The sequence below is a fragment of the Clarias gariepinus genome, chromosome 15 (assembly GCF_024256425.1).
Source record: "Clarias gariepinus isolate MV-2021 ecotype Netherlands chromosome 15, CGAR_prim_01v2, whole genome shotgun sequence".
In the NCBI taxonomy this organism is placed as follows: Eukaryota; Metazoa; Chordata; class Actinopteri; order Siluriformes; family Clariidae; genus Clarias; species Clarias gariepinus.
In genome coordinates, this window is record NC_071114.1 from 17,377,524 (window position 1) to 17,402,603 (window position 25,080).

The 25,080-nt window shown below is 38.8% G+C and overlaps 2 protein-coding genes across 5 annotated transcripts in view; one reads left to right on the forward strand and one right to left on the reverse strand.

Moving 5' to 3' along the window:
* Nucleotides 1-301, forward strand: part of gpc1a (glypican 1a) — a 49,091-nt gene extending 48,790 nt beyond the window's left edge. The window contains exon 9 of the mRNA XM_053513299.1: nt 90-301. Within this exon, the coding sequence (XP_053369274.1) occupies nt 90-301 (212 nt within the window). The remainder of the gene's footprint in view (nt 1-89) is intronic.
* Nucleotides 223-24,973, reverse strand: ankmy1 (ankyrin repeat and MYND domain containing 1). Of its 4 annotated transcripts, none has more exons than XM_053513298.1 (20): nt 24,765-24,973; nt 23,289-23,491; nt 21,342-21,488; nt 20,867-21,049; nt 20,320-20,606; nt 19,964-20,138; nt 18,839-19,015; nt 17,679-18,175; nt 16,777-16,948; nt 16,344-16,484; nt 12,316-12,465; nt 8,865-8,972; nt 8,433-8,564; nt 8,193-8,306; nt 5,837-6,002; nt 4,755-4,881; nt 4,354-4,392; nt 4,068-4,222; nt 3,000-3,182; nt 223-331 (listed from the first exon to the last, which is right to left on the reverse strand). In XM_053513298.1, the coding sequence occupies exons 2-19, from the start codon at nt 23,436-23,438 to the stop codon at nt 3,004-3,006; spliced, it is 3,099 nt and encodes a 1,032-aa protein (XP_053369273.1). In that variant the 5' UTR covers nt 23,439-23,491; nt 24,765-24,973; the 3' UTR covers nt 223-331; nt 3,000-3,003. The 4 variants fall into 4 exon arrangements, with proteins under 4 accessions (XP_053369273.1, XP_053369272.1, XP_053369270.1 ...); XM_053513297.1 differs by having other exon boundaries at nt 17,700-18,175; nt 19,922-20,138; XM_053513295.1 differs by having other exon boundaries at nt 19,922-20,138.
* Nucleotides 24,974-25,080: the final 107 nt, after the last annotated feature.

Genomic DNA, 25,080 nt, shown 5'->3' on the forward strand with positions numbered 1-25,080 from the left:
AAGAATTAAAACAGTACATGACATGACAGGATAAAAAACTGCTACTGGATATTTTCATAAACCATTTTTCTATTCCATTATGCCTCTAGGAGATGATATCAGTGGTTCTGGCAGTGGCATGTGCAACGAGCCGCTCTGTGGCCGAAGCAGGCCACCAGTGTTTGGGCCTAAACTGGACAGATCCAAAGTAGATGCCTACAGTCCAGAGGACAAACAAGTAAAAGGTGGCGGAAGCCCAACTATACCATCTGCCTTCCAAATCATGGTGCTGGTCTTGATCAGTCTGCTGTTCAGACGGTAATACAAACGCAGACCTGCCACCAAACTGGACCTGGGGATTCAAGGGAGTTAGTATGGAAGTGAAGAAAACTGACAAGTTAGTGAACCAACGAGCTTGCCAAATGAAAAATCATGTGGCTGATTGGACCTTTTATCTCTGAGAGACTGAGGGAATGATGTCTTTTTTGTAATGTATGTACATTTTACAGCTGATTTTGTCTTTCTCTGTCCCTTTGAATGTTAAAAAAGTAACAACTTCTTAGAGGAAAATTTTTTGTAATGGTGCACATGACTCAAAACACTTCTAAACAGAATGTCCAAGCAGTGAGTCTGTGCTTCATGTCATTTTACAATGTTAATTTATAAAAACACCTTCCTTTTTTTAGCACAATAAAACAAAACAGAACGAAAAGAAGATCTACATCTTTGGATGCACTGAAATGCATTTTAAGACTGAACTATCATCTGTCCCAGAATAGGAAATGATTAGGTCAGATAAAATCAACTAAATTTAGTTTTCCTGCTTCACTGGATCTTCCTGTCTTGTCATTCTATTTTAAACTCCTGTTGCTGGTTGACGTGAATTAAAAACAATAAAAATCTGTCAACGTGGGTGTAAAGCTGTTTGTTTAATTTCAACAGGATTTCTTCAGTAGCACAGTAATGTGAGATATTTTGGGATACTTGCACCACAAAAGAGCAAGATGGTTAATTGTGTGTTTGTGGAATCACTAAAGAGGCCAAAATATTTAATGAAATAGATACGTACAGAGGAACCTCGAATTACGAGCATAATTCTTTTAGGAAGCAGGCTCGTATTCCAAAACACTCGTGAATCAAAGCACATTTTCCCATAAGAAATAATGGAAATTAAAATAATTCGTTCCACAGCCCAAAAAAATTAATACGTAAAAATAATTAACACAAAATATAAAGTAAAAATAAAACAAATTAACCTTCATGTTACTTAAAAAAACGTAAAAATAAATCCCGACCAATAGGTGTTTCCATTTATGCGCACAGGCGCTGTGTGTGTGTTTTTCTCTTTCCTGCGCTGCTGAGTGTGTGTTATGTGTTTGCGTGAGCGTGCCGGTTGTGTGTGAGTGAAGCACCCCCTCTCTGTTTTACACACAAACACATTAAAGGCGAGAGAGAAAGAGAGAGAGAGTGTGAACCGGCACGGTGTCAAATTACGCGCACGCACACACAACACATACACTCAAAAACTGACACACACTAACGACGAGAGTGTGTGTGTGTGTGCGAACCTGCGCGGTGTCAAATTACACGCACACACACACAACACACACTCTGCAGCGCAAGAGAAAGAAAAACACACACACATACACACACTCAAACACTGATACACAGTAAAGGCGAGAGAGAAAGAGAGCGTGTGTGTGTTTGTGTTTAAACAGGCGCGGTGTCAAATTATGCGCGCACACACATAACACACAGACTCTGCAGCGCAAGAGAAAGAAACACACACACACACACACACACACTAGCACTAAGACCCAGCAGGGGAGATGAATACCCGCAGCGCCAGAGAGAGAAAAACAGTTGGCTCAGTTGTGATGACGCGACGCTTGGTGTCAAAACAAGAAGCGCATGCGTTATACATGATACTCGGAGCTCGTAAACCACGACAACGCTTATTTTTTAAGTAAAAATCTTTGCTCGTCTTCCGGAACACTCGTAAACCGTGTTACTCGTAATCCAAGGTTCCACTGTACAGTTTAACTGAATACGTAAAATTAGGAACTAATTGCTCATGCCAAGATAAGAAATGTATGGAAATAAATGCATGCTAAAGGAATGAGACAATAAATCAGACTTTTTAAGATTACAAGGGATTATTAGATCAATTATTAGATTAAATTGTGGTTAAATTTTATTCTATTTGACAGACATTAAAATATTTAACATTATGACATTTTGATAAATTGTATTTCTGTGTTTAAATATCAGTAGCGTTTTGTGGATGGTTATTACAGAAAAAGAAATCAAATGCAAAATTCTATATGAATTAAATAAAGTTTAAATTTAACAGATTTTAAAGGTCAAATATATTCCTTTTAAACAAGGTTGCATAAGGCTTAGAGATCTCCAAGATGTGTATATTAAAGTTTCGACTGAAATACAACACTTTCTTTCTGTTTCACAAATTTTCCAAATGTGCTGTTTCAGTGTCTGTAGCTTTGAACAAACTGCCCTGAATGCCCTTTGTGGAAGTGCCAATTCCTACCCAATGAAAATTTCTTACAAGCAAAACAAGGGGGAAAATTATATTTAAGAGCGTTAGTTCACAGTGATGTTCTAAATATTTTGCAATATAAAAGTTAAAACACATCTGAAAGCTGAAGAAGGCTAGGTTTATTGGTATATGAGGTCACAATATGGGGAAATCTGATTTGGTTGTCCTGACCGATACAAAAAAAAAAAAAAAAATTAAATAATAAATAAAAATAACAAACAGCAGGAAATGTTGCACGTTTTGTGGTTCCATGCAATGAGGATGTATAAAAATGACAAAAAAATCTGCACGATAGCTTTGCTTTACCACCCCGATCTCTGTTAATCTTTTCAGAACTGAATGTTTTAAAAGTTGGTTGCTGGTTTGTTGGAAGCAGGATGTTAGAACACAACAATCTAGCCCCAGGTAATGTCATAATAATAATAGTAATAATAATTGTACATGAAGTCTTTTCTTCACTTACACAATCAAATAAAACTGTAATTTTCTTCAGGATGATCCTGTTGTATGAAGGTAGGTGTGGCCGCCTTGCTTGAGTTTGGTTTTTCCAACTTTAAATTCAGATCATTGCCTTTTCTGGAGCTTTTGCTTGAAAGAAGACACCGTTGGCCACCAGACACATGACTACCCTCAGGACGTCCAGTCCCTGGGGTGAGAAAAAAGAGACAAAGAATTCATCCTGCCTCGAGGTGAACACGGTACTGCTATCATATTAGTCTGGAAATATGTATGCTAACAGAAATCCTAATGGTCCTATGTCTACACTTTCATTATCCTTTGTAAGATCTCTAAGAGTTGCAGGATGTGTGGAGTCTTTCTTTATACTACTTTAACACACAATAGTCCTAGCAGCTTTTAAAGGTTACCCTACCCTAAATGTGTTGAAAAGCCTCTTCCTTATCCTCGAGTGTTTTAGATGAATCATCACTTGTTTTTATAAGTAAATCATTTCTGACTGAAATTGGTTATAGAGGTGCAGCTTAATAATAAAATAACCATGTCTAAAAGGTTTTCAGGACAAAAAAAAGAGATGCTTTGAAATTTATCTGTAGAATCTCTGCATAATTTTTTATCTTATTTATAATTTTAAGACAGAGAAAGAGTTGAGCCTGATGAGGCTGATTTGCAGCAACTTGTAAAGTGGATCTACTGTACCACAACATTAAAAGTTATGAAAAGTAAAATATGATGTCATTTAATGGAACAATTGTCCCAGTTGTAGTATACGAAATATAACTTTTTGCATGTCATCAAGAGATTTATTACATATTTGATAAAGACGTGGCTTCATAAGATAATGGAAATCACCACTTTTGAACTAGGCAATTGAGATTTATTTAGGGTTCACACATTCATAATACCTTCAGTGAGGTTTAAAGAGTTTTAAATGTGAAGATTTTTTATGTCCTTTTGATGGAAGAATGAGACTGAGAAATAATTCATATTATAACCCTGGTATAAACCACAGTAATTAAATAAAAGATAAAGTGACCTAAGACGCTATATTTAAGAATCACAGCATCAATTCAACCTGGCAAGCGGATGCACTCCTCCTTATGGCGTTCATTCCAGGCCTTCAGCTTACACGTCTTACTGCAGTAGAACACTTCATGGCAGCGACTACAAGGTGTCAGAGTCACCCATGCTGAACGGCCACACTGGTAACAGTACTTAAACAAGGGTTTCCTAAAATACAAGAGCACGTGTGCATGCACACACACACACACACACACAAAATCAATAAAGTTTTACCTCAGCATGCAAAAGCATCATTTCCTTTTTTTTTATTTCTAGAGATAAGCAAGGTCTTATTGTACCTGACAGTCATGGTATTAGCTTCGTCTTTGCTCAGTGGCCTAGAGACAAGAGCAAAAGTACTGGTGAAGCTGTGTTCTTTCACTTATGATGCAACACACATGGCAGTGTAGCTGGTGCTATCTGACCTTTTCCTCACAGATGCCCATAATTGGCTAGTGTCACTCTGACTGACAGGAGAGATAGAATATGCCCTTTCCCGCCCAGAACACACAGTCAATTTTCCTCTCCTGGAGCATGGATATGACTCATTCATTTAAACTGTCCTTAGTGATAGGCCAAATGCTTTCCTGTTGTTCCACCCAGGAGTTCGTACTACTCGTACGTACTAATATCTCCCCAAACTGTGCTCTGTGTGTGTGTGTGTGTGTGTGTATATGTGTGTGCTTGTATGTGCATGTACCTTTTTTCAGCTGTAGACTCATCTACAGATCCTCTTTGCTCCTCTATGGCTATATGCACTCTCGTTTTATCTGTAGGAGTGGTTCCTGTGGTTCTTGTAAAGACAAACTTGTCTGTGGGACTAACACCTGCAGTCAACACAAATGCACATGTCAAAATAGTTAAATCTTAGCCTTTTACTATACAAAGTGAGCGAAAAATAACTGCACTCTGGCTCTAGACTTTATTATAATTAACTTTTAAAATAAAAACAAATACATAATTTTCAACATAATCTCCTCGCTTTTCAATACATTTTTTCCATCTGTCCTCATGCTTTCGTATTCCCTCATAAAAAAATGTTTTAGGCTGACCTGATTGCTACAAATGCACTGCTGTCTTTACTTCTTCATTAGAAGTAAATCCTTGTCCTGGTATGGTTGCTTTCAGGCGTCCAAACACGTGAAAGTCAGATGGCGCAAGATAAGGACTATAGGGATGATGCTTTAACACCATAAAAACGTTTTTGCAGAGTGTCGACAGTGTGGGCAGAAGTGTGTGGATGTGCATCGGCATGCAAGATCACAACGCCCTTTGAACATCCTTCTTGGTGGCTAACACTTGTGCAACCTTCCTTGAACTTTTATATTCATTCATACATACGTCTTCACAACAAAACAGTTTCTCCACACTGCACACAAAGCCTTTGATAAATAACGGCACCAGGTGCACCTTTAGGCCACATAAAAACGAATCACTGCATGCTGCTCTTCTTTTGTCTAAATCACAAGTGAGGCATCCCTTTATTTTCACACCGCAGTTACAAATGAACTGATGTAACACATTTATACCTGCACAGCAGTGACTGGGGAGACAGTAGCATTAAATGGAAAGCACTGACAAGACAGAAGATTTAATATAACTGGAGTGCTCATACTAGTGATATGTCTTCATAACTAAAATATATTTGCTTTTAATATACAGAATCCAATTTAATGTGTTTAACCGAAACAGGTAATTTTTTTACCAATATCATTTAATTTATTTATTTTACAGTGTATATTTTTAATGTATACAGTGTAAGGTGTAGCCTGAGTCGCTTACGGTGTATGCCTTGGCTCTTCTCAATTTCCAGACGCTGCTTCTCCATGCTGGTGGCAGCCTTTCTCATCAGCTCTGCCAGCGTGGTGATGAGGTCACGGCGAGCATTGTAGGCCTCCCTTTCTTGCGGTTTTAGTGTGTGGTAAGGGATGTGAGCAACTCGCCAGTCCTGCAGATTGATAAAGTTTAAAGAACTACTTTTGATAATATACAATCTAATACTTATTTGATTGTAGGACTGTTAGTGTTATGATGTATGATTGAGGGTTTCCTCACCAAGGACTTAGATTTAGATTACAAGTTCCATCTATTAACAAGAAACAGTTTGTTTATATGTATCATGTTTGGCTGTCCTACCCAAAAAATTACACAACATCATCTTTGTTTCTTGGCACAGGGGGACACAACTACACTGAAAACCCTCTGGCTGTGATTAGTCACTACTGCTGTCCCTAACTTTATCACTCACAATGCCTATTTACCACACAGAAGAACACAGCGTTGCCAAACAGAAATAATGGCTAATTTACGTGCTGTGGCTGAGATTTGCACACGCACAAGCTCACATTTAATTTTAGGATCAGCAAATGAGATCAGTGGAAGAGAAGTTTAGGACAGAAACATCTCATGTACTGATTGACATGTTTCATATATATATATATATATATATATATATATATATATATATATATATATATAAGCAAACATTTTACAAAGTGTACAATTAAAAAAAAATCACAGAAAGCATAATATGTATAACAAAAAGTAAATACTTAAAATGTTTCTATAAGTCTTTGTGTTATGTGTACCAGTACACATATTTGATGTACAAGGGGCATTCAAGTCAAACCTGGACTTCCTATGAACTTTCACATGAATGAAGACAGACAGACATTTACAGAAGACTTCGAGCACAGTGTGGCGATAAGACTCAAAAATGTGAACGGTGCAGATGTTTTTAAAGAAGGTCATACGTCTATGAATGACAATCATTGCCAGGGTAGGGCTTGGAGTCTTTTGCAGTCTTTCTCATAAACATTCAGCAAGTGGAATGACTGATCCTTAAAAAAAAAAATCAACAGATAACTTGCCACCAAATTGCGGGAGAGACACATCTGTCTGTGGAAACTGTACACGATCGTTCACGAACACCACGTTTACACTACAGGCACTCGGTTACTAGTTACTGCCAAATTCTTTGTCCTCACCATGTTGAAAGCGATTTCCACATTTTTAGGCCATTAACGAAGCTCCTGGGAGACCAGGGTTTCAGACGTGAACCAGGTAGTCTAATCATGGCTCTGGACATGAAAATCCTCTAATGTTAAAAAAAACAAACTGAAAAATCTGCATCTTCCTGCATCTTCCTCATTATTCTGAGTATATGTAACTTTAAGGACAGGAAAACTAATTTACATACTCCTTGGCTACAAACTCAGAATAATACAAACCCTGGCCTATATATATAGGCTGGATCCATTTAACATCAGGTTAATATTAGCATTTGCCTAAATTAATTTATGTTTTTAAAAAGATTTTTCCTAACAGATAGACTCTTGGGGCACCTCATATAACTGTAGGCAGATGTGAGTCAAAATACTTTCACTTCCTCATCTGAGAAAGTGTGAGCTTTACAGGGAGTGTTGTTCCACTCTTTGAAATGAGAAGAGCAATTAGCAATTTATGAAATAGTGTTCTCAAAAATATCTTCACAAAACAAATGAGAATTAGACAAGTTAATCTCCCCTTTTTGCTTTACATATAACAAATACATTAATCAGCCATAACATTAACACCTTAACATTAATTATCAATTATGTACCAGTAAACTGGGGACAGGACCATGGGCACCAAAAGTCATGGGGAGCAAAAGCCAGCCCACCTGGTCCGATCCCGCAGAAAAGCCAGTTTAGCTCACCAAAAAAGTGCCATGATGGAAAGTCACCAGAGCTGCACTACAGCTCGTTGCACCTGCATTGAGACCAAGCCTGACAATCCGGCTTCCAAATTCCACAGATCTCAATCCGATTGAGCCAGACAAACAAGTCTGATCCATGGAAGCCTCTCTCTGCACTCAAAAGCATCCAAAGAACCCGCTGCCAACATCCCGGTGCCAAACACAGCATACCCCCAGAGGTCTAGTGGATTCATGCCCAAAGGGGCCAGAGCTGCCCCAGTGACATAAGAGGAAACTAATCATTTTTTTCATTTGTTTTGTGTTGTAATATTATGGCATATAATATCAGTGTCTATGCATGTTTTATTGCACATTCAAGGATGTTCAAAGCTTTTGCAACTGATGCATGGGTTACTGAAATGCTGCTGTGGTGAAGTATTTCTTTAAGCATTTCACATGTACCTTGTTAAACATATAATGAGCATAATCCACTGCTGTTCCTATGGTACTCCTTTTCTTCTCACCAACCACCACAGGCATCAGGATATTGGCACCAGCCTTTACCAGCCTCTCGACCTAAATGAGATAAAAGAAAACCTAAAAATCAATTTGATGGCGCTTACTGTTCCAGTATACACAAAGGTCAATTTAGTACAGATATACCATATTTATCAATTACACTGTCATACTGTAATGGTGTACCAGTTTGATTCTGTTGCGCAGACGAGGCCCAGGGTTATAGTAGATGTTGGCAGCAGCACAAAGTGCATTGCCCACTCGGCAGGAGAGAGGCAGGTTAGGATCAGCTCCAGCAGCCAGAAGCTCATCCACCGCCTGATGCACAAGAATCAAAAGCAGAACTGTGTCAAATCTGAGAGTAAACAGAGAAGTTGGCTGAGCATGAATTCAGTCATTCACTTGCCCTTTTTTCATCAGAATTATTTAAGTAAAATTCTAAATGTGTTTTAGTTGTACAGTAAGTTATAAGATTGATCATGATCCAAATGTGTTATTCCTGAGGAGTAACTGATGTACTTAAGTGAACATGAAACATTATCAATTGCAGGTCAGTTTCTTCTTGCATGTTTCATTACACCCATGTTTACTTAAAAGGTTTCATCAAAGGTGACTCACAAGGTCGTTGCCACTGGCGATGGCCAGGGAGAGAGGAGAATGGCCACTCCACAGATGGTCTGTGCTTGCTTTGTGAGAGAGAAGAATAGAGACGACATCGCTGGCATTCTATGAAACAGAACATTCATTTACAAACACTGCGTTATTAGTTGGACCAAAGCACACATTATAACAACGAGGTCACATAGACATAACATCAAATAATAATTATTAAATCAGTGTATTTTTCATGGTTATTTAGGCTAATGCTTATTAGAAAACATTTTTATAGTGTAATTCAATGAAATTACTATTACTTTTAATACCTTCAGTAAGTATCATTTTTCTGTAATGTATCTAGCACATATAAGAAATATATAAGTTAATCATAAAAACTACATTTACCACTATGGCCTATACTTATACTTATGGCTTATATATTGGCCTCATCTTGTTCTTCTTCTTTGTTTTTCGGCTGTTCCCTTTCTGGGGTCACCACAGCGAATTATTTGGTCTTCCTCTAGACCTCCTGCCTGGCAGTTCCAACCTCAGCATCCTTCTACCGATATATTCACAATCTCTCCTCTGAACATGTCCAAACCACCTCAATCTGGCCTCTCTGACTTTATCTCCAAAACATCTAATGTGGGTTGTCCCTCTGATGAACTCATTCTTGATCCTATCCATCCTTGTCACTCCCAAAGAGAACCTCAACATCTTCAGCTCTCCTGCCTCCAACTCTGCCTCCTGTCTTTTCTTTAGCGCCACTGTCTCTAAGCCGTAGAGCTTTGCTGGTCTCACCACTGTCCTGTACACCTTTCCTTTCATTCTCGCTGATACTCTTTTATCCCACAACACACCTGACACTTTTCTCCACCCATTCCAACCTGCCTGTACCCGCCTCTTCACCTCCTTTGAACACTCTCCGTTGCTCTGGACCGTTGACCCGAAGTACTTAAAATTCTGCACCTTCTTTACCTCTGCTCCCTGTAGCCTCACCGATCATCCTGGATCCCTCTCATTTACACACATGTATTCTGTCTTGCTGCGGCTAACCTTCATTCCTCTGCTTTCCAGAGCATACCTCCACCTCTCCAAATTTTCCTCCACCTGTTCCCTGCTCTCGCTACAAAGCACAATGTCATCTGCAAACATCATAGTCCATGGAGACTCCTGTCTTGCCTCATCTGTCATCCTGTCCTTGATGTAGACCCACCGCCACCTTGAACTCTTCTGTCACACCTACAGCACATCTCACCGCTGTCTTACAGCTCTCATACATGTCCTGCACCACTCTAACAGACTTCTCTGCCACTCCAGACCTTCTCATACAATACCACAGCTCCTCTCTTGGCACCCTGTCATACGCTTTCTCTAAATCTACAAAGACACAATGCAACTCCCTGTTACCTTCTCTGTACTTCTCCGCCAGCATCCTCAAAGCAAATACTGCATCTGACGTACTCTTTCTAGGTATAAAACCATATTGCTGCTTACAAATTGTCACCTCTGCCCTTAACCTAGCTTTCACTACTCTTTCCCACAGCTTCATTGTCTGGCTCATTAGCTTTATACCTCTATAATTGCCACAGCTCTGCACATCTCCCTTGTTCTTAAAAATTGGCACGAATACACTTCTCCTCCATTCCTCTGGAATCCTCTCACTCTCCAAGATCTTGTTAAACAAACTAGTCAGAAACTCTACTGCCACCTCTCCTAAGCACTTCCATACCTCCACAGGTATGTCATCAGGACCAACAGCCTTTCCACTCTTCATCCTCTTCAACGCCCTTCTCACCTTACTTCTACTAATATTTGCTACTTCCTGTTCCACAAGTGTCAGCTCTTCTACTCTTTATTCTTTTTCATTTTCCTCATTCATCAACTCCTTAAAGTACTCCTTCCATCTTCCCATCACCCTCCTGGCATCTGTCAGTACATTTCCATCTCTATCTTTAATCACTTTAACCTGCTGCACATCCTTCCCATCTCTATCTCTCTGCCTTGCCAACCTGTACAGATCCACCTCTCCCTCCTTACTGTCTAGCCTAGCATACAAGTCCTCATATGCTCCTTGTTTGGCCTTTGCCACCTCTACCTTCACTTTACACTGCATCTCCCTGTACTCCTGTCTACTCTCTTCAGTCCTCTCAGTGTCCCACTTCTTCTTAGCTATCCTCTTTCCCTGTATACACTCCTGGACTTCCCCATTTCACCAGCAAGTCTCCTTGTCCACTTTCCCCTTACCTGATGATACACCAAGTACCCTCCTACCAGTCTCCCTGATCACATTGGCTGTAGTTGTCCATTCAACTGAAAGCCCCTCCTGACCACCCATAGCCTGTCTCAACTCCTCCCTAAAGACTACACAACATTCTTCCTTTCTCAGCTTCCACCACTATGTCCTCCGCTCTGACTTTGTTCTCTTCACCTTCCTCACCACCAGGGTTATTTTACACACCACCATTCTGTGTTGTCTGGCTACACTCTCCCCTACCAACACTTTGCAGTCACTGATCTCTTTCAGATTACAACGTCGACACAAGATGTAGTCGACCTAAGTGCTTCTGCCTCCACTCTTATATGTCACCCTATGTTCCTGCCTCTTCTGGAAAAAAGTATTTACCACTGCCAATTCCATCCTCTTTGCAAAGTCCACCACCAGCTGTCCTTCTACATTCCTGTCCTGAAGACCAAACCTGCCCATCACATTTTCATTACCTCTGTTCCCTTCCCCAACATGTCCAATGAAGTCTGCACCAATCACCACTCTCTCACCTCTGGGGATGCTCTGCATCACTTCATCTAACTCACTCCAGAATTTCTTCTTCTCTTTTAACTCACATCCTACCTGTGGGGCATAAACACTTACAACATTGAACATTATCCCTTCAATTTCCAGCTTCAGACTCATCACCCTATCTGATACTATCTTCACCTCTATAACATTCCCTACAAACTCCTCTTTCAGAATAATTCCTCCTCCATTTCTTTTCCTATCCACACCATGGTAAAACAATTTGAACCCTGCTCCTAAGCTTCTGGCCTTGCTACCTTTCTACCTGGTCACCTGGACACACAGTATATCCACCTTCCTTTTCTGCATCATATCAACCAACTCTCTTCCCTTCCCTGTCATGGTCCCTACATTCAAAGTCCCTACTATCACTCCTAAACTCTTGCCTTTCCTCTTTTGTTTCTGCTTTCGAACACGCCTTCCTCCTCTCCTTCTTCGACCAACAGTAGCCCAATTTCCATCGGCACCCTGTAGGTCGACAACACAAGTGGCGGTTGTTGTTAACCCGGGCCACGACCGATCCGGTATGGGATTTATATTCGTGATTCGCATCATTGATTTGGCAAATGTTTTACGTCGGATGCCCTTCCTGACACATTCAGACTTGGGACTGGCACAAGAAGACACTGGATTGCGCCCCCCCCAGCATAAATATATGAAACATTATTATCTTACTGCATAATCTGTGTCTCTTTGGCAGGCCACGTGAAGTGGAGTCCTTCCCCCTTCTTTAGGTGCCTCTCCAGAGGTTTTATAAATGCAGGCTGGAAGTTCAGAGCCCAGGGACAACATGTTTCCACTACCCACCTGCTCCTCATTTGAGATCTGTGTTAAAACGTAGACTTTTTAGGTACAATGAGCGTTTACAAAATAAGATTATTATAGAATGGCACTGCTGAATTCTTAGATTTAATTGATTAAAGGTGTTGATTAATTTTCTGTAATAGCAGCCCAAACAATAATTAGGTTAATGCATTACAATTTATTCACTCACTCTCTACTGTATATCGCTTATTCTTTAAAAGGCTGTAAAGACCTGGAGACCTGGAGAAACAACCTTTTGGTCCACAGTATTAAATCTATGTACTGTATGTCCTTATGAGTAGATAGAAAATATGATGTGTTTTTCTTTAATTAAAATGATACATTGTGGTGCACCATATATACCACAGATCATAATGACCTCTGCACTTCTAGGAAGATTTTATGCTATACTTTTTAAAGCATGACTATGGAGATTTTAGCCCATTAAGCCACAAGCGCGAAAACATTGTCATGCTAGAACAGCTTTTGTCCCCATAGTTCCAGTAAAGGAAAACCTTATGTGTCCATCTTTATAGCTATAGTTAATGGGAAGGCTCATTTATGGGCGTGATGGTCAAGTGTCCCAATACTTTTGCCCATATAGTGTATACAAGGAGTTATTTGCCTAAACATCACATCCAGCACAGTTTAATGCCTTACTTTTAATAACAGCGATTAGCATACATACATTTGATCAGAGCCCTGATTTATACAAAATATTATCATTACAATGATGCACATAAATCAAATTAAACAGAATAAGAGAAAATGTGTTCCATCATTTTTCTTCTGTAACCATTCAATAACTTTTTCCTTTAGTTCTCTTGTTATTAAATGTTCACTACTTGACACTTGGGCACTGAAGAAGAATCGAGGCGCCAGATTACTGGAATTAATTCATACTGGTAATTTAGGTTCCAGCAGTGGTACTAATTAACCTGCTGCTGGAGTCGCTCTGTAGCTGTTTCAGGCAAAGCAGACAGTGAGACATAATGCAGCAGCATCAATGAGGTTCCTAATTAATTCCTTCATTTCTGGCAAGAGCTTTGATCTACGAACTGACCATAACTGTTACAGAATATGACACTGTTTTTGTTATTGGTGTATGAGTTAATTATCCCTTAATGAACAAAACATTAAACCACTTAAAATTTTTTACACATTGGTGATGTATGCTTATTTGCACTTGGTGAACATAATTAAAGACACAGCTTACATTGCTAATTTGATAAGTAAATAATATGATATAAGTTTGATATGAGCAAATAATATGAAATAAGTTTTCTCAAATGTAGAAGTGCAAGCTATTTTTGTCATGTTTATATCCAAAGCAATATATATGACAGCATAACATCACCTGAAAGGCCAAAACCAACAGCTACATTACAGAAAATATAAAGTCTATGTAAATTAATTGAGGTTCAAAGAAAATAGTTTGAAATGTCATACAGTACTGTGCAAGTCTTTTGCACAGTCCTATAAATGGGCATCTATGTCGCAGTGCCACCTAAAATATATCAGATTGGTCACATATTGGTGATCCTAATGACTTTTACTAGTTACCAATGTGATAAAAAAAAGAAATGAGCTTGTACTTGACAGGGTAACCTGTATATAAAACTGCATTAATTAGCAAAAGATCAAACCCCATTTTAGCACTTGGATGTTTGTGATTAAAAAGCTTAAGTGTCACCTTTATATAAATCCAAATCAATTTAATAGATTTTCGGACTGTACAGGACACAACAGGTTCTATATCCCCAATTTTTTATAATTTTTTTAAAAACCATATTCAAGAAAATGTATGGACATTGATACAGACATATTAACACTGTAATGAAACATCACCTTTAAAAACATTATCTTCATAATATACAGGGGGTATGGAAAGTATTTACAACCCCTTAAATTTTTCACTATTTGTTATATTGCGGCCATTTGCTAAAATCATTTAAGTTAATATTTTTCCTCACTAACGTACATACAGCACCTCATATTGACAGAAAAACACAAAATTGTTGACATTTTTGCAGATTTATTAAAAAAAGAAAAACTGAAATATCACATGGGCCTAAGTATTCAGACCCTTTGCTCAGTATTTAGTAGAAGCACCCTTTTAATCTAATACAGCCATGAGTCTTTTGGGGAAAGATGCAACAAGCTTTTCACACCTGGATTTGGGAATCCTCTGCTATTCTGCCTTGCACATCCTCTCCAGTTCTGTCAGGTTGGATGGTAAACGTTGGTGGACAGCTATTTTTAGGTCTCTCCAGAGATGCTCAGTTGGGTTTAAGTCAGGGCTCTGGCTGGGCCATTCAAGAACAGTCACAGAGGTGTGTGGTGAAGCCACTCCTTCGTTATTGTATCTGTATGCTTAGGGTCATTGTCTTGTTGGAAGGTAAACCTTCGGCCCAGTCTGAGGTCCTGGGTACTCTGGAAAAGGTTTTCATCCAGGATATCCCTGTACTTGGAGGCATTCATTAATACCTCGATTGCAACCAGTCATCCTATCCCTCCAGCTGAAAAACACCCCCACAGCATGATGATGCCACCACCATGCTTCACTGTTGGGACTGTATTGGACAGGTGATGAGCAGTGCCTGTTTTCTCCACACATACCGCTTGAAGAGTGAAGAGTTTTCTCTTCAAGGCCAAAAGGTTCTATCTTGGTCTCATCAGACCAGAGAATCTTATTTCTCACCATCTTGGAGTCCTTCTGGTGTTTTTTAATGCGTCCTGCACTGAGGCTTCTGCCACAAAGCCCTGACTGGTGGAGGGTTACAGTGATTTTTCACTTTTTAAAACTTTCTCCCATCTTTCGACTCCATCTCTGGAGCTTAGCCACAGTAATCTTTGGGTTCTTCTTTACCTCTCTCATCTCTTAGGAACCTAAAGTGCAGCAGAAATTTACAGATTTTCTGTAACATTGGCCAGATCTGTGCCTTGCCACAATTCTGTCTCTGAGCTCTTCAGACAGTTCCTTTGACCTCATGATTCTCATTTGTTCTGACATGCATTGTGAGCTGTATGTTCTTATATAGACAGGTGTGTGGCTTTCCTAATCAAGACCAACCAGTATAATCAAACACAGCTGGACTCAAATGAAATATGTGATATTTTAGTTTTTCTTTTTTAATAAATTTGCAAAAATGTAAACAATTCTGTTTTTCTGTCAATATGAGATGCTGTGTGTACGTTAATGAGGAAAAAATTAACTTAAATGATTTTAGCAAATGGCTGCAATATAACAAAGAGTAAAAATTTAAAGGGGGTCTGAATACTTTCTGTACCCACTGTATATTTGTTTAAAAAAAAAATATTGACATTCATAAAAAAAAAAAAAACCTTACTGCCAGATCAGTGGCCTTGCTGCTATATCTCCTCCATATTAGTTTAGTTTACTTTAGGCTATTGCAATATGCAAATTAACACAGGGCCAACAGTACAATGAAAAGCTTTTATTTGACTATGTGTTAGTTTTCAATGTTCTTCACTGAAATTAAGGCAACCCAAACACTGATCTTTCCGAAACAATGAAAAATCTTTGTATCTTCCAAGATACATAATCCATTTAAAGGGTACACCAGGCTCAGCAATATATTACACACAGCCCAGTCTAACCAGACTCACATGTCCCAATATGAAGGGCTTGTTTTTGTTCAATGCTATATAAGAATCAGAAACCCAACAACTGTTGTCCATCAGTATGTTACTTTGTAAATCCTGTAGCCACCAAAAAGATGGAAGCTGCTCATGTGCACACAAGAGTGGTTAGCAAAATTAATTTTCATTTTTGGTCAGATCTTAAATGCAAATACCCACATGCTGATTTAATCAAATCAATTACCGCTAAAACAAAAAAAAAAAGGCACCTTCCTTGCAGTGTAATGGAGTCTAACCTTGTCTAGTTCATATACTTCGCTGGCATCCTGTGCTTTCACATTAGGGTCTGCAACAGCATGCAGGAGCAGTTCTGTGATTTTAGGACCCTCTGGTCCAGGTAGTCCAGCTGCTACATGAAGCGGGTACAAGCCCTTTTGCTATACAAACCATAAAGAGAAGTGCAGTAGGAGTCAAACAGAATGTATGCTTTTTTTTTTTAAGAAATGCAGCCTGACAGACATGCAATAGATGTCAGAATAGATCAAGAATGAATGAATACGTTTAGCTTGCAGGTACAAGAAGGTTGCAAAACCAGACTGTAGAAAGCTGTTTCCTTTAACCCCACACACCTTATCCAGATGATCAAGGTATACAACATTGTTTTTTTAATATTTTTTTAGGTATGTTAGAACTCTGTGACTGAGACTCTGAGCGAAGGTGAAGTCTTACCTCAGCTGTTAGGTGCAGGTCTGTGCGAGCTCCACTCTCCAGCAGCCTCTGCACAGCTTCAACGTGGCCTGCTTTTATGGCAAGAAAAATGACTGGCATCGGAATGCTGGACACGTTTGGGTCTGCTCCTCGCTCCAGCAGTAGCTTCATGGTGGCCCAGTGGGCTTCATTTCTGTTTCGCAAATATCACACAAGAAAATTACACATTCTGATGAAATTAAAATAAAGGTTTGACCAAAAAGTAAATGTATCTGATTTGCACACATTAGGCCTTATTTATTATTCATAAATTGTGATGCAAACTTTCTTTGTCCTGTAGGTATGTGAATGTTAATAAATGCTAAATATTTGGAACGTCCCAAGCACGTTCAAGGAACAGCTGATTTACATTTAGTAATGCCTACACAACAAAAAGTCACAAAGAGCTAAAAGCAACAAAATAATGATGAAATGGTGAAAGAGAACCCACTACGTATGGTGTCTGCTATATCTTTTAGTAGTGCAGCTCAACCATGACAGCTCATAAGCTACCCCAGATGCACATGAACTGTTCATTTTTTCTTTGTTTAAACAAAGCCATTTTTTCAATTAAATGAATTTGCATTTTTTCAAGCGATTAATACGAAGGTGCCAATTTAACATTGTCATTAAAGTTGTAATTGTTTATATGCCATGATAAAGCCAATTATTCTATTACATGACTAGGTTGACCTAAGTGGGTCACTTAAATTTACATAAATTCAGGTGATCTCCCCAAACTAAAACAATTTTCATGACTACTACATTTCTGTATAAAAGTAATAAGGGAAACAAAAATATAAATAAACTTGCATGTATTCGGTTTGGTAAATGACAGCCAGTGTACAAGCACATCTTATAGTCTTTAAGAGTCCAAGACTCACTTAGTTTTCATAAGTGCGAACCTGATGACTGTCCCCCGGGTTTCTGCAAATGATACCTGACCAGCTTCACAAAGCACCTCAGCTGTCTGCTGCATGGTGTCCACTGCTGTGTCTATGTGGAAGCCAACCACAGGACTAAAGTCTAAGGCAGGGTCCTTTCCCTGGCTCCTGTCTCTGCAGGGTTTTTTATCTGTCTCAGAGGAAAGTACATTTTCACTCTCATCATCGCCTTGGTGGCAAGCAAAAGGGTCTACCAGGATTCTTCCATTCGTGGACTCTGGTTCATCCTGCTGAGAAAACTCTTCATCTTTGCCTGGGGTTTGAATTTCCTCAGCATGCTCAGGGGTTTCTGGCTCCTTAGCAGTGCTCTTCTCTTCAGGTTTATCCAGGTCAGTTAGTCTGTCTATGACCGAAAGTTTTTTATTAACCACATCTTTGGGGCCTTCCTCAGCAGTAGCCCTTTGTAGGATGTTTGCCAGGGTTGAGGACATGCTGATCTATAGAATAAACCAGGAGAAACTATTAAAACAAAATGCACATCACCATAATAATAATAATAGTAATAATAATAATAATAAATTTTCCCTATTCATATTTTTTCTTATTTGTGGTCCACGTTATAGATCCTTATAAATTCTAGCACGTTGAACTCAATGAAATCATCCATAATTGTGTGCTTTCAAATGAAAACCAAACAATAAAAACTAGAAAACTCTGGTTTAAGTTGTCACATTACTGTATATACAACTGTGGCCTCAAATTAGGTGTCACAATCCAATGTAGGGTCACTTAATATACAAATTATGTTATGAGAGAAACAACATTGTTTTATTTTTTTATTGAACCAATTTATTTCAATAATCTTTTTAATAAAAAAGTCCACATAGAAATTAAGCAAGTATGTGGTAGTATAGTCTTTTTATGACTTTCTTGAGACACTGCACCAGCACAGGTGTTTGGCAAGAGAAATATATTCCTGCTAGCTCCTACAAAACTAATATTTCGTAGTCAAGCCAAGTAGTCAACCACAAAAATATGCAGGAAAATGTATTTTACATGTATTTACAAACATGTCAACGCTTGCAATGATGAAAGGCTATTTAGGTTTGTTTCCCAAAGAGTTTGTGAACCCCTGAGATACAAGCACTGATTAAGACCACCTCTGGCTCTGTGGTGACATCCTGAGGATTTTTTTCAGCCATTGTTTCTTGTAGACACTGGAGTGGATAGAAAAGGACACTGCACACAGCCAGAGCAGACATCCCTTCATCATTCAGCTTATTCACATTAGCCCCACTGTCCAGCAGTAAGTTGATCACATCATTATGACTATTAACCTGTGAAATGAAAGAAAGTCTTAGATTAAGCTATACAGTAAATTTAAACAAGTCATTATATAAGGATTAGTGATTGGGCAGTGGTTATATTAAATACAGAATCTGCCATGCTTCTTAATTCCTCTAGAAACATCTGAAAAGAAAATGCAAGTGCTGCCATCTGCTGGGGAATATGTTGGGTATATACAGGAAAATAAATGTAGTTAATAAGAGTTATCCTTATTAAAGTCACCTGAAAGTTGTTTTAAAATGAAATATCACCAGGATCATTTATACCAGTGTTGTTGAATGCTTGATTGTAGTCAGAGGGTGCTGATAAAATATATATATTTACAATGCTGACTGTCTCTATGAAACAGGGTAAGTTTCTAAGTAATAGGGCTAGTGCATTTTTAATAGGATGCAGGATGATAATTATATTTGTCATACTCTTAAGTAATAATCTTTTCTTTGATGTTGTTCCACAACATTACAGATAACTATAATCAGACAAAAACAGCCTGTTGTCTTTATTAATAAATGTTTGATGTCGAATTATTGTGACATAGAAATTAAACACCTCTGGGCATGCATTTATAGAAAAAAAGATTTACTTCAGAATATCTTTGCTTCATGACCTACATTAACCACCCCGTTGTTGACTTTCAAGGTCCTATTATGTTTTGTTCCTGAATAATTGAATATGTCACATAAACACCAACACAAACAATTGTAGGTGACTTCAGTACAATGATACACCCTGGGAAATGCAGAAAATAATGTCCCTTGCAGATTATTGGGAATAGGTGATATAGGACCTAATATTATGAATATTAAAAGGAGCACCATCCATAAGCTAGTTACCATACAGTACATGAGTTTTAAATTGCACAATAATGACAATATATGTCTGTCAGTAAGTCATACCGTAGCCGCAATGAGTGCTGTGTGTCCCTTCACATCACCTACATCTGGGTGAATTTTTCCATCTCTGAGGATGCTCTGGATATTCTGGATGTCACCAAGTGAAGCCTCTTTAATGAGTCTTTCGGACCAGAGCTCTAGAGGTCCTTTGGGTCCAAAATGATCCCGGGTCATTGCCAGGACAGCACTAACATCCCAGTCCAATTCTTCAACCTCAAATCTGTACCGAAGAGGAATGGGATACATGTCATGGGTTACTTTTAAGCCTTATACTGTATATTCCTAAATTAAATAAATTAGCATCCTGCATTACACCTTCCAAGATCTGATCTGTACAGGTTCTTTGTTATCAGTATTGGTAGTACTTTAGTCAAAATGTTGATGTACCACATGCACTTGACCTGTGTGTGTGGATATAAGCCTCCATTTTTTGTTGAAGAGGTAGTCCAATAGGGACCAAAGGCATGCTGACATTGCTTCTGTTAAAGAAGTGCAAGTCAAGCTCTTGACGTAGTTGAAGGGGTATGGGCAGGTGGTCTGAGTCAGTGGAGTATCTTTCAATTCCAGGTGGAAGGATAAATTTCTCTTCCTCCAGACGAGGGGCGGTGCCCAGCATATATGCGTCAACTGTGAAGAAATGTTGATATTCCATACAAGACCCCATTGTGAGGGAGGGCAGAGACTGGATCTAGCCAAAATACATATGTGACCAAAAAGATAAATACAATACAAAGCTGTGACAAACATAATATGTAGCCAAAATAAATACATTAAGTAAGTGACAACTGGAGCTAACTTGTTTTACTGATGTCCTACTGCATTAAATATACCTTCAAATTGATAATAAAACATATGACATGTTACGCTCAGTTACTTCTTAAATATCTTCTGCAAATTTCTGTGATATAAAGAGAATCCGCTTCTGGTTCACTTCAGGCCCATTATTACCTGTGTAAGGTGTTGCTGTGGGAGTCGGGCCATGTGTTCAGGGAAGTCTATTAAGGTAAAGCCTCCCATTACATTGGTGCAGAGTCGCAGGAGCCAGTGGCGGTACCAAAGACCCACGTCCTGGTGGCCATCAGGATATGACATCACTCCAGGTCCAAAGCGCTCATTAGCATGGTACAGACCCTAGGAACACAGTTGTAAACCTTATGATTAATGAAATCAACACTTGGGAGCCTGATGTTGTAAAGAATTAGTCACTGACAGGATGCTGGTATGGTGTCAGTAATAAAATTACACTATGAAATCTAAAAATAAAATCAAGCATCAAGAAAAATACAAGTTGATGGATACAACTATTTGTCATTATTACTGTAGCAATATTAAGTGAATGTAAAATTAAAGTAAATTGCAAACATAGATTAGCTATTATGTGTTTGTAAATGCTGCTTGGGTCTCACCGGGTTGTGAATTTTACCTTAAAAATGGTTCCATCAGGAAAAAGATGGACACCATAGCCCTCTTTTCGATTTAGATAAAATTTTCCAATAAACTGAGAGCTGTCCTGCCAGAAGTAGGTGCCTTTGCCATGGCGGTAATCCTTGTAGAAGGATCCCTTATAACACTTAAAGACAAATACAGGCCTTACAAATATGAAAATATATAACAAATACAGTATATATAATAAATATAACAAATACAGTTTTTTCTTTTTACATTTCTACACATTTCCAGGGATAAAATGTCAGAGGTAGCTCAGCGGTTAAGGCATTAGACTATTATTTGGAAAGTCCCAGGTTCAAATCTTATGATCACCAAGTTGTCCCTGTAGGGCCCTTGAGCAAGGTCCTCAGATGTATGATGAGATAAAAATGTAAGTCGCTCTGGATAAAGCCGCCTGCCTAAACATAACTGCTTTTTTTACTTGCAAAAAATAATGCATAGTACCAAAAATCTGTGCCGAACCAAAAGAAAAGAAAATTGTAATTACAATATTATTCTGAATATTTCCACTTGCTTAATATTATTTATCCCCTCTTATGACTCCAAAACAGCTCTGACCTGTTGTGGCATGTGCTCCATAAGATCCCTGAAGGTGTTCTGTGGTGTCTGGCAAAAAAACATTAGCAACAGATACTGTTTGCCCTGTATGTTTAAAATGAGGCCTCCAAGGACTGGACTTGCATCCTAAAAATACATTATAAAACTGTTTAATTGAACTAAGACCTTGATCTCCATATCATGTTACTCAAAAGTTTCCTGAACAATTTTTGTCTACCAAAGCAGTTGGTATGGGACAAAGTAACATTTAAATAAATGCCATGACCTAAGTTTTCCAAGCAGAACTTTGTAGACAGCATCAAACTGCCTCCGTTGGCTTGCCTTCTTCGTATAGTGCTGACAACATTAGGCATCACAAATTGATTCTTTTAAAGTCAAACAGATCCTTACTCTTGCCCATTTTTTTACTTACAAGACATCAACTCTGAAAACTGTTTCTTTGAGTGTCCACTGCTCAAAGTAGTTTATTTCACTTATACCACTTATATTTAAGTCATTTTCCAGTGATTACATCTTTTAAAATTTAATAATGTCATACTTTTTTAACCTTTTCATTTGTTTAATTTTTTTGTAAAACATTTTGTAGAAACAAGTCATCATTCCTGTGATATTATTGTCGATATATACCCAGCTCTTTCCCCTAAACCAAATTGTTGGACTTTAAATTTAAAAATGACTTAAAGTTACAGCTTTACCAGACTTGTACAATGCACTGCCACCAGAGACTTGCAAAATGTTAAACAAACATTGTCTTACAGAAGTCTTTAACATATCAATGATTACAATACACTTAGGGCACGAGGCAGAGTACTGGTCATCCTGAACGGGTACCACTGCCAACCCATTGCTGGGCTCACACACTCTGGGCAATTTCAGAATAACAATTAGCCTAATCTGCATGTCTTTGGACTGTTGGAGGAAACCAGGGCACCCAGAGGAAGCCCACCAAGCGTGGGGAGAACATGCAAACTCCATGCACACAGACCTGAGGAGGGAATCAAACATGGACCATGACGGCGACTGGCCTAACCACTACACCACTGTGCTGCCTCAAGTGCCTTAACATAACCTTAAATCTGTGCTTCTCCTTGTATTCTAACCTCCTGTCAGAGCTGCTGTTACTGAACATTTTAAAATAAACTTATTAGCAATATAAAATATATGGAAAATCATTGTTAATAGAGGTGAAATAAGCAGGATGAAATTAGTTAGCTAATGAAATTATTAGCTTAATTCAGTAACGTTACTGTGCTTCGTGGCAACTGGCCTTCACTTTACACTCTTACAGTAAGAGTAGTAAGATTAAATAGCCAAACAGACAAGTTACTCATTAACCACACTAATGTTAAATAGTTGACGTCACCTCTCCGTTGGCCCAGGTGAAAGTTCCGTTGCCGTGTTTTAGGCCGTTTATGAACTCTCCGTCATAGCTGGAGCCATCAGTCCATTCCTGCACTCCTGGGCCGTTAGTACCGTTGTGAACCTTAAACACTCTGCTTCCCTCTGAGGACATCCTACACCCACATCAACGCGGATAACGGATCGGTACGACACAGGAGTTTCTAGCTATTGAGAAAAAAAAAGGGGTATAAATCAGCCCTAGTCTGGTCCTTTTCTTTAGAAGCTTGGGCAAAATGTTAAAACGTTTAAAATGTCTCTTTATAATTAACATTTTCTCTCTCTCTCACACACACACACACACCTTGAAATATTATGCTACTTATATTAACTATTGGTTTGTGCACTGCTCACCATTTGCCTAACAATTTTTGCAGTTCACATCAGTCTCTCCCCCCTTATGTTTCTGTTGGTGGAAAATAACGATTTCAGTAAGCATTTCCACACACGCGAGTAGACACACCCCCAGAGAGAAAGAAGAAAGCAAAAGAGAGCACTGCTCTCTTTTGTGATTATACCAGGGTGGAACAATTTATCGACTGCATGGTTAATCCCTGAATCTGGCCTTTTTCCCCTTATCCCTATATTTTTAAATCTAATGTTACGACAATTGTTCCTCATTTACTGTCAAAACGAGCCGACACGCTAATAATATACACAATAATATATTATTGTTTCTTATTCTGGTTTTGCCAGTGAAATATTATTGTTGCGTATGACTCCGAAGCTTGTGTCGAGTAGAAGAGTCGTTATCGTGTAAAAAGCCTCGCTTCGAGCCCAGAGTCGTTTCCCTGTATGTGACGTAAACAATGACATCATTAATTACCTGAATAATCAGCAGAGTGTGCGGCCCTAACAGCACTTGTTATTATTAAATGAAGCCATCAAGAAATTATCAAACCGTGCAGAATCTTGAAGGCCAAACCTTCAACTTTGTGAAATGAAGGTCTGAAAAGAAATGTGATCAGAAAAAAATAGTGAATGTAGGTCACGTAAACACTCATGTAAACACATGCTAAAAAGACACAATATTCTGTGTGTATATATATATAATTTTAATTATAATAATATTATAATATATAAATATATCACTTACAGCAATACATTTACTATTAGTTTCCCTTTTCCTGAAGTGTTTACACATTCTTTTTGGCTGACTTTGTATAAAATCCCCACCCATCCATTCCCTAAAGGAGTAAAGTAAGGTACTCCCCACCAGGAAGTAAATTTCCGCTCTATATCTCTTTCTTTACTCGGTCTGATACTTTGCTATAAAACACCTTTACCTCAAAGCGAAAATATTTGGGGCTAAAACCACGGGTCGGACTTAACGATGCCACTTGGTTACAAGAACTTTTCACGTTAAAGCAACGACACACACACGCGCACACACACACACAGGTAAACTGTTATTCTGTAAGCGAACAACTCATTTGGTTACCGTGACGTCTGTAGTTAATTTGGAGCGCGCGCGTCGAATTGCGCTGAGAAACTTCGCGGCGCGTCGCGAGCACCAAAAAGACACGCGGGAGGCCTCGAAAAGGATGTCGCTGAGCTCGAGCTGGCAGAGGTGTAACAGTGGGTTAGACTCATGCCGGCAGAAAAAGCTTGATAATAAATCCACCTCGAGTGTGTTGGGTTACCGAGTTACAGATCCGCGGGACTTAGCAACCGAGAACTCCCGCGGCGCCCCCCCCTCTCTCTTTTACTGTTGTTTTACACTCTTAGTGTCTTTTGATTTTTGCTTGGTTATTTTC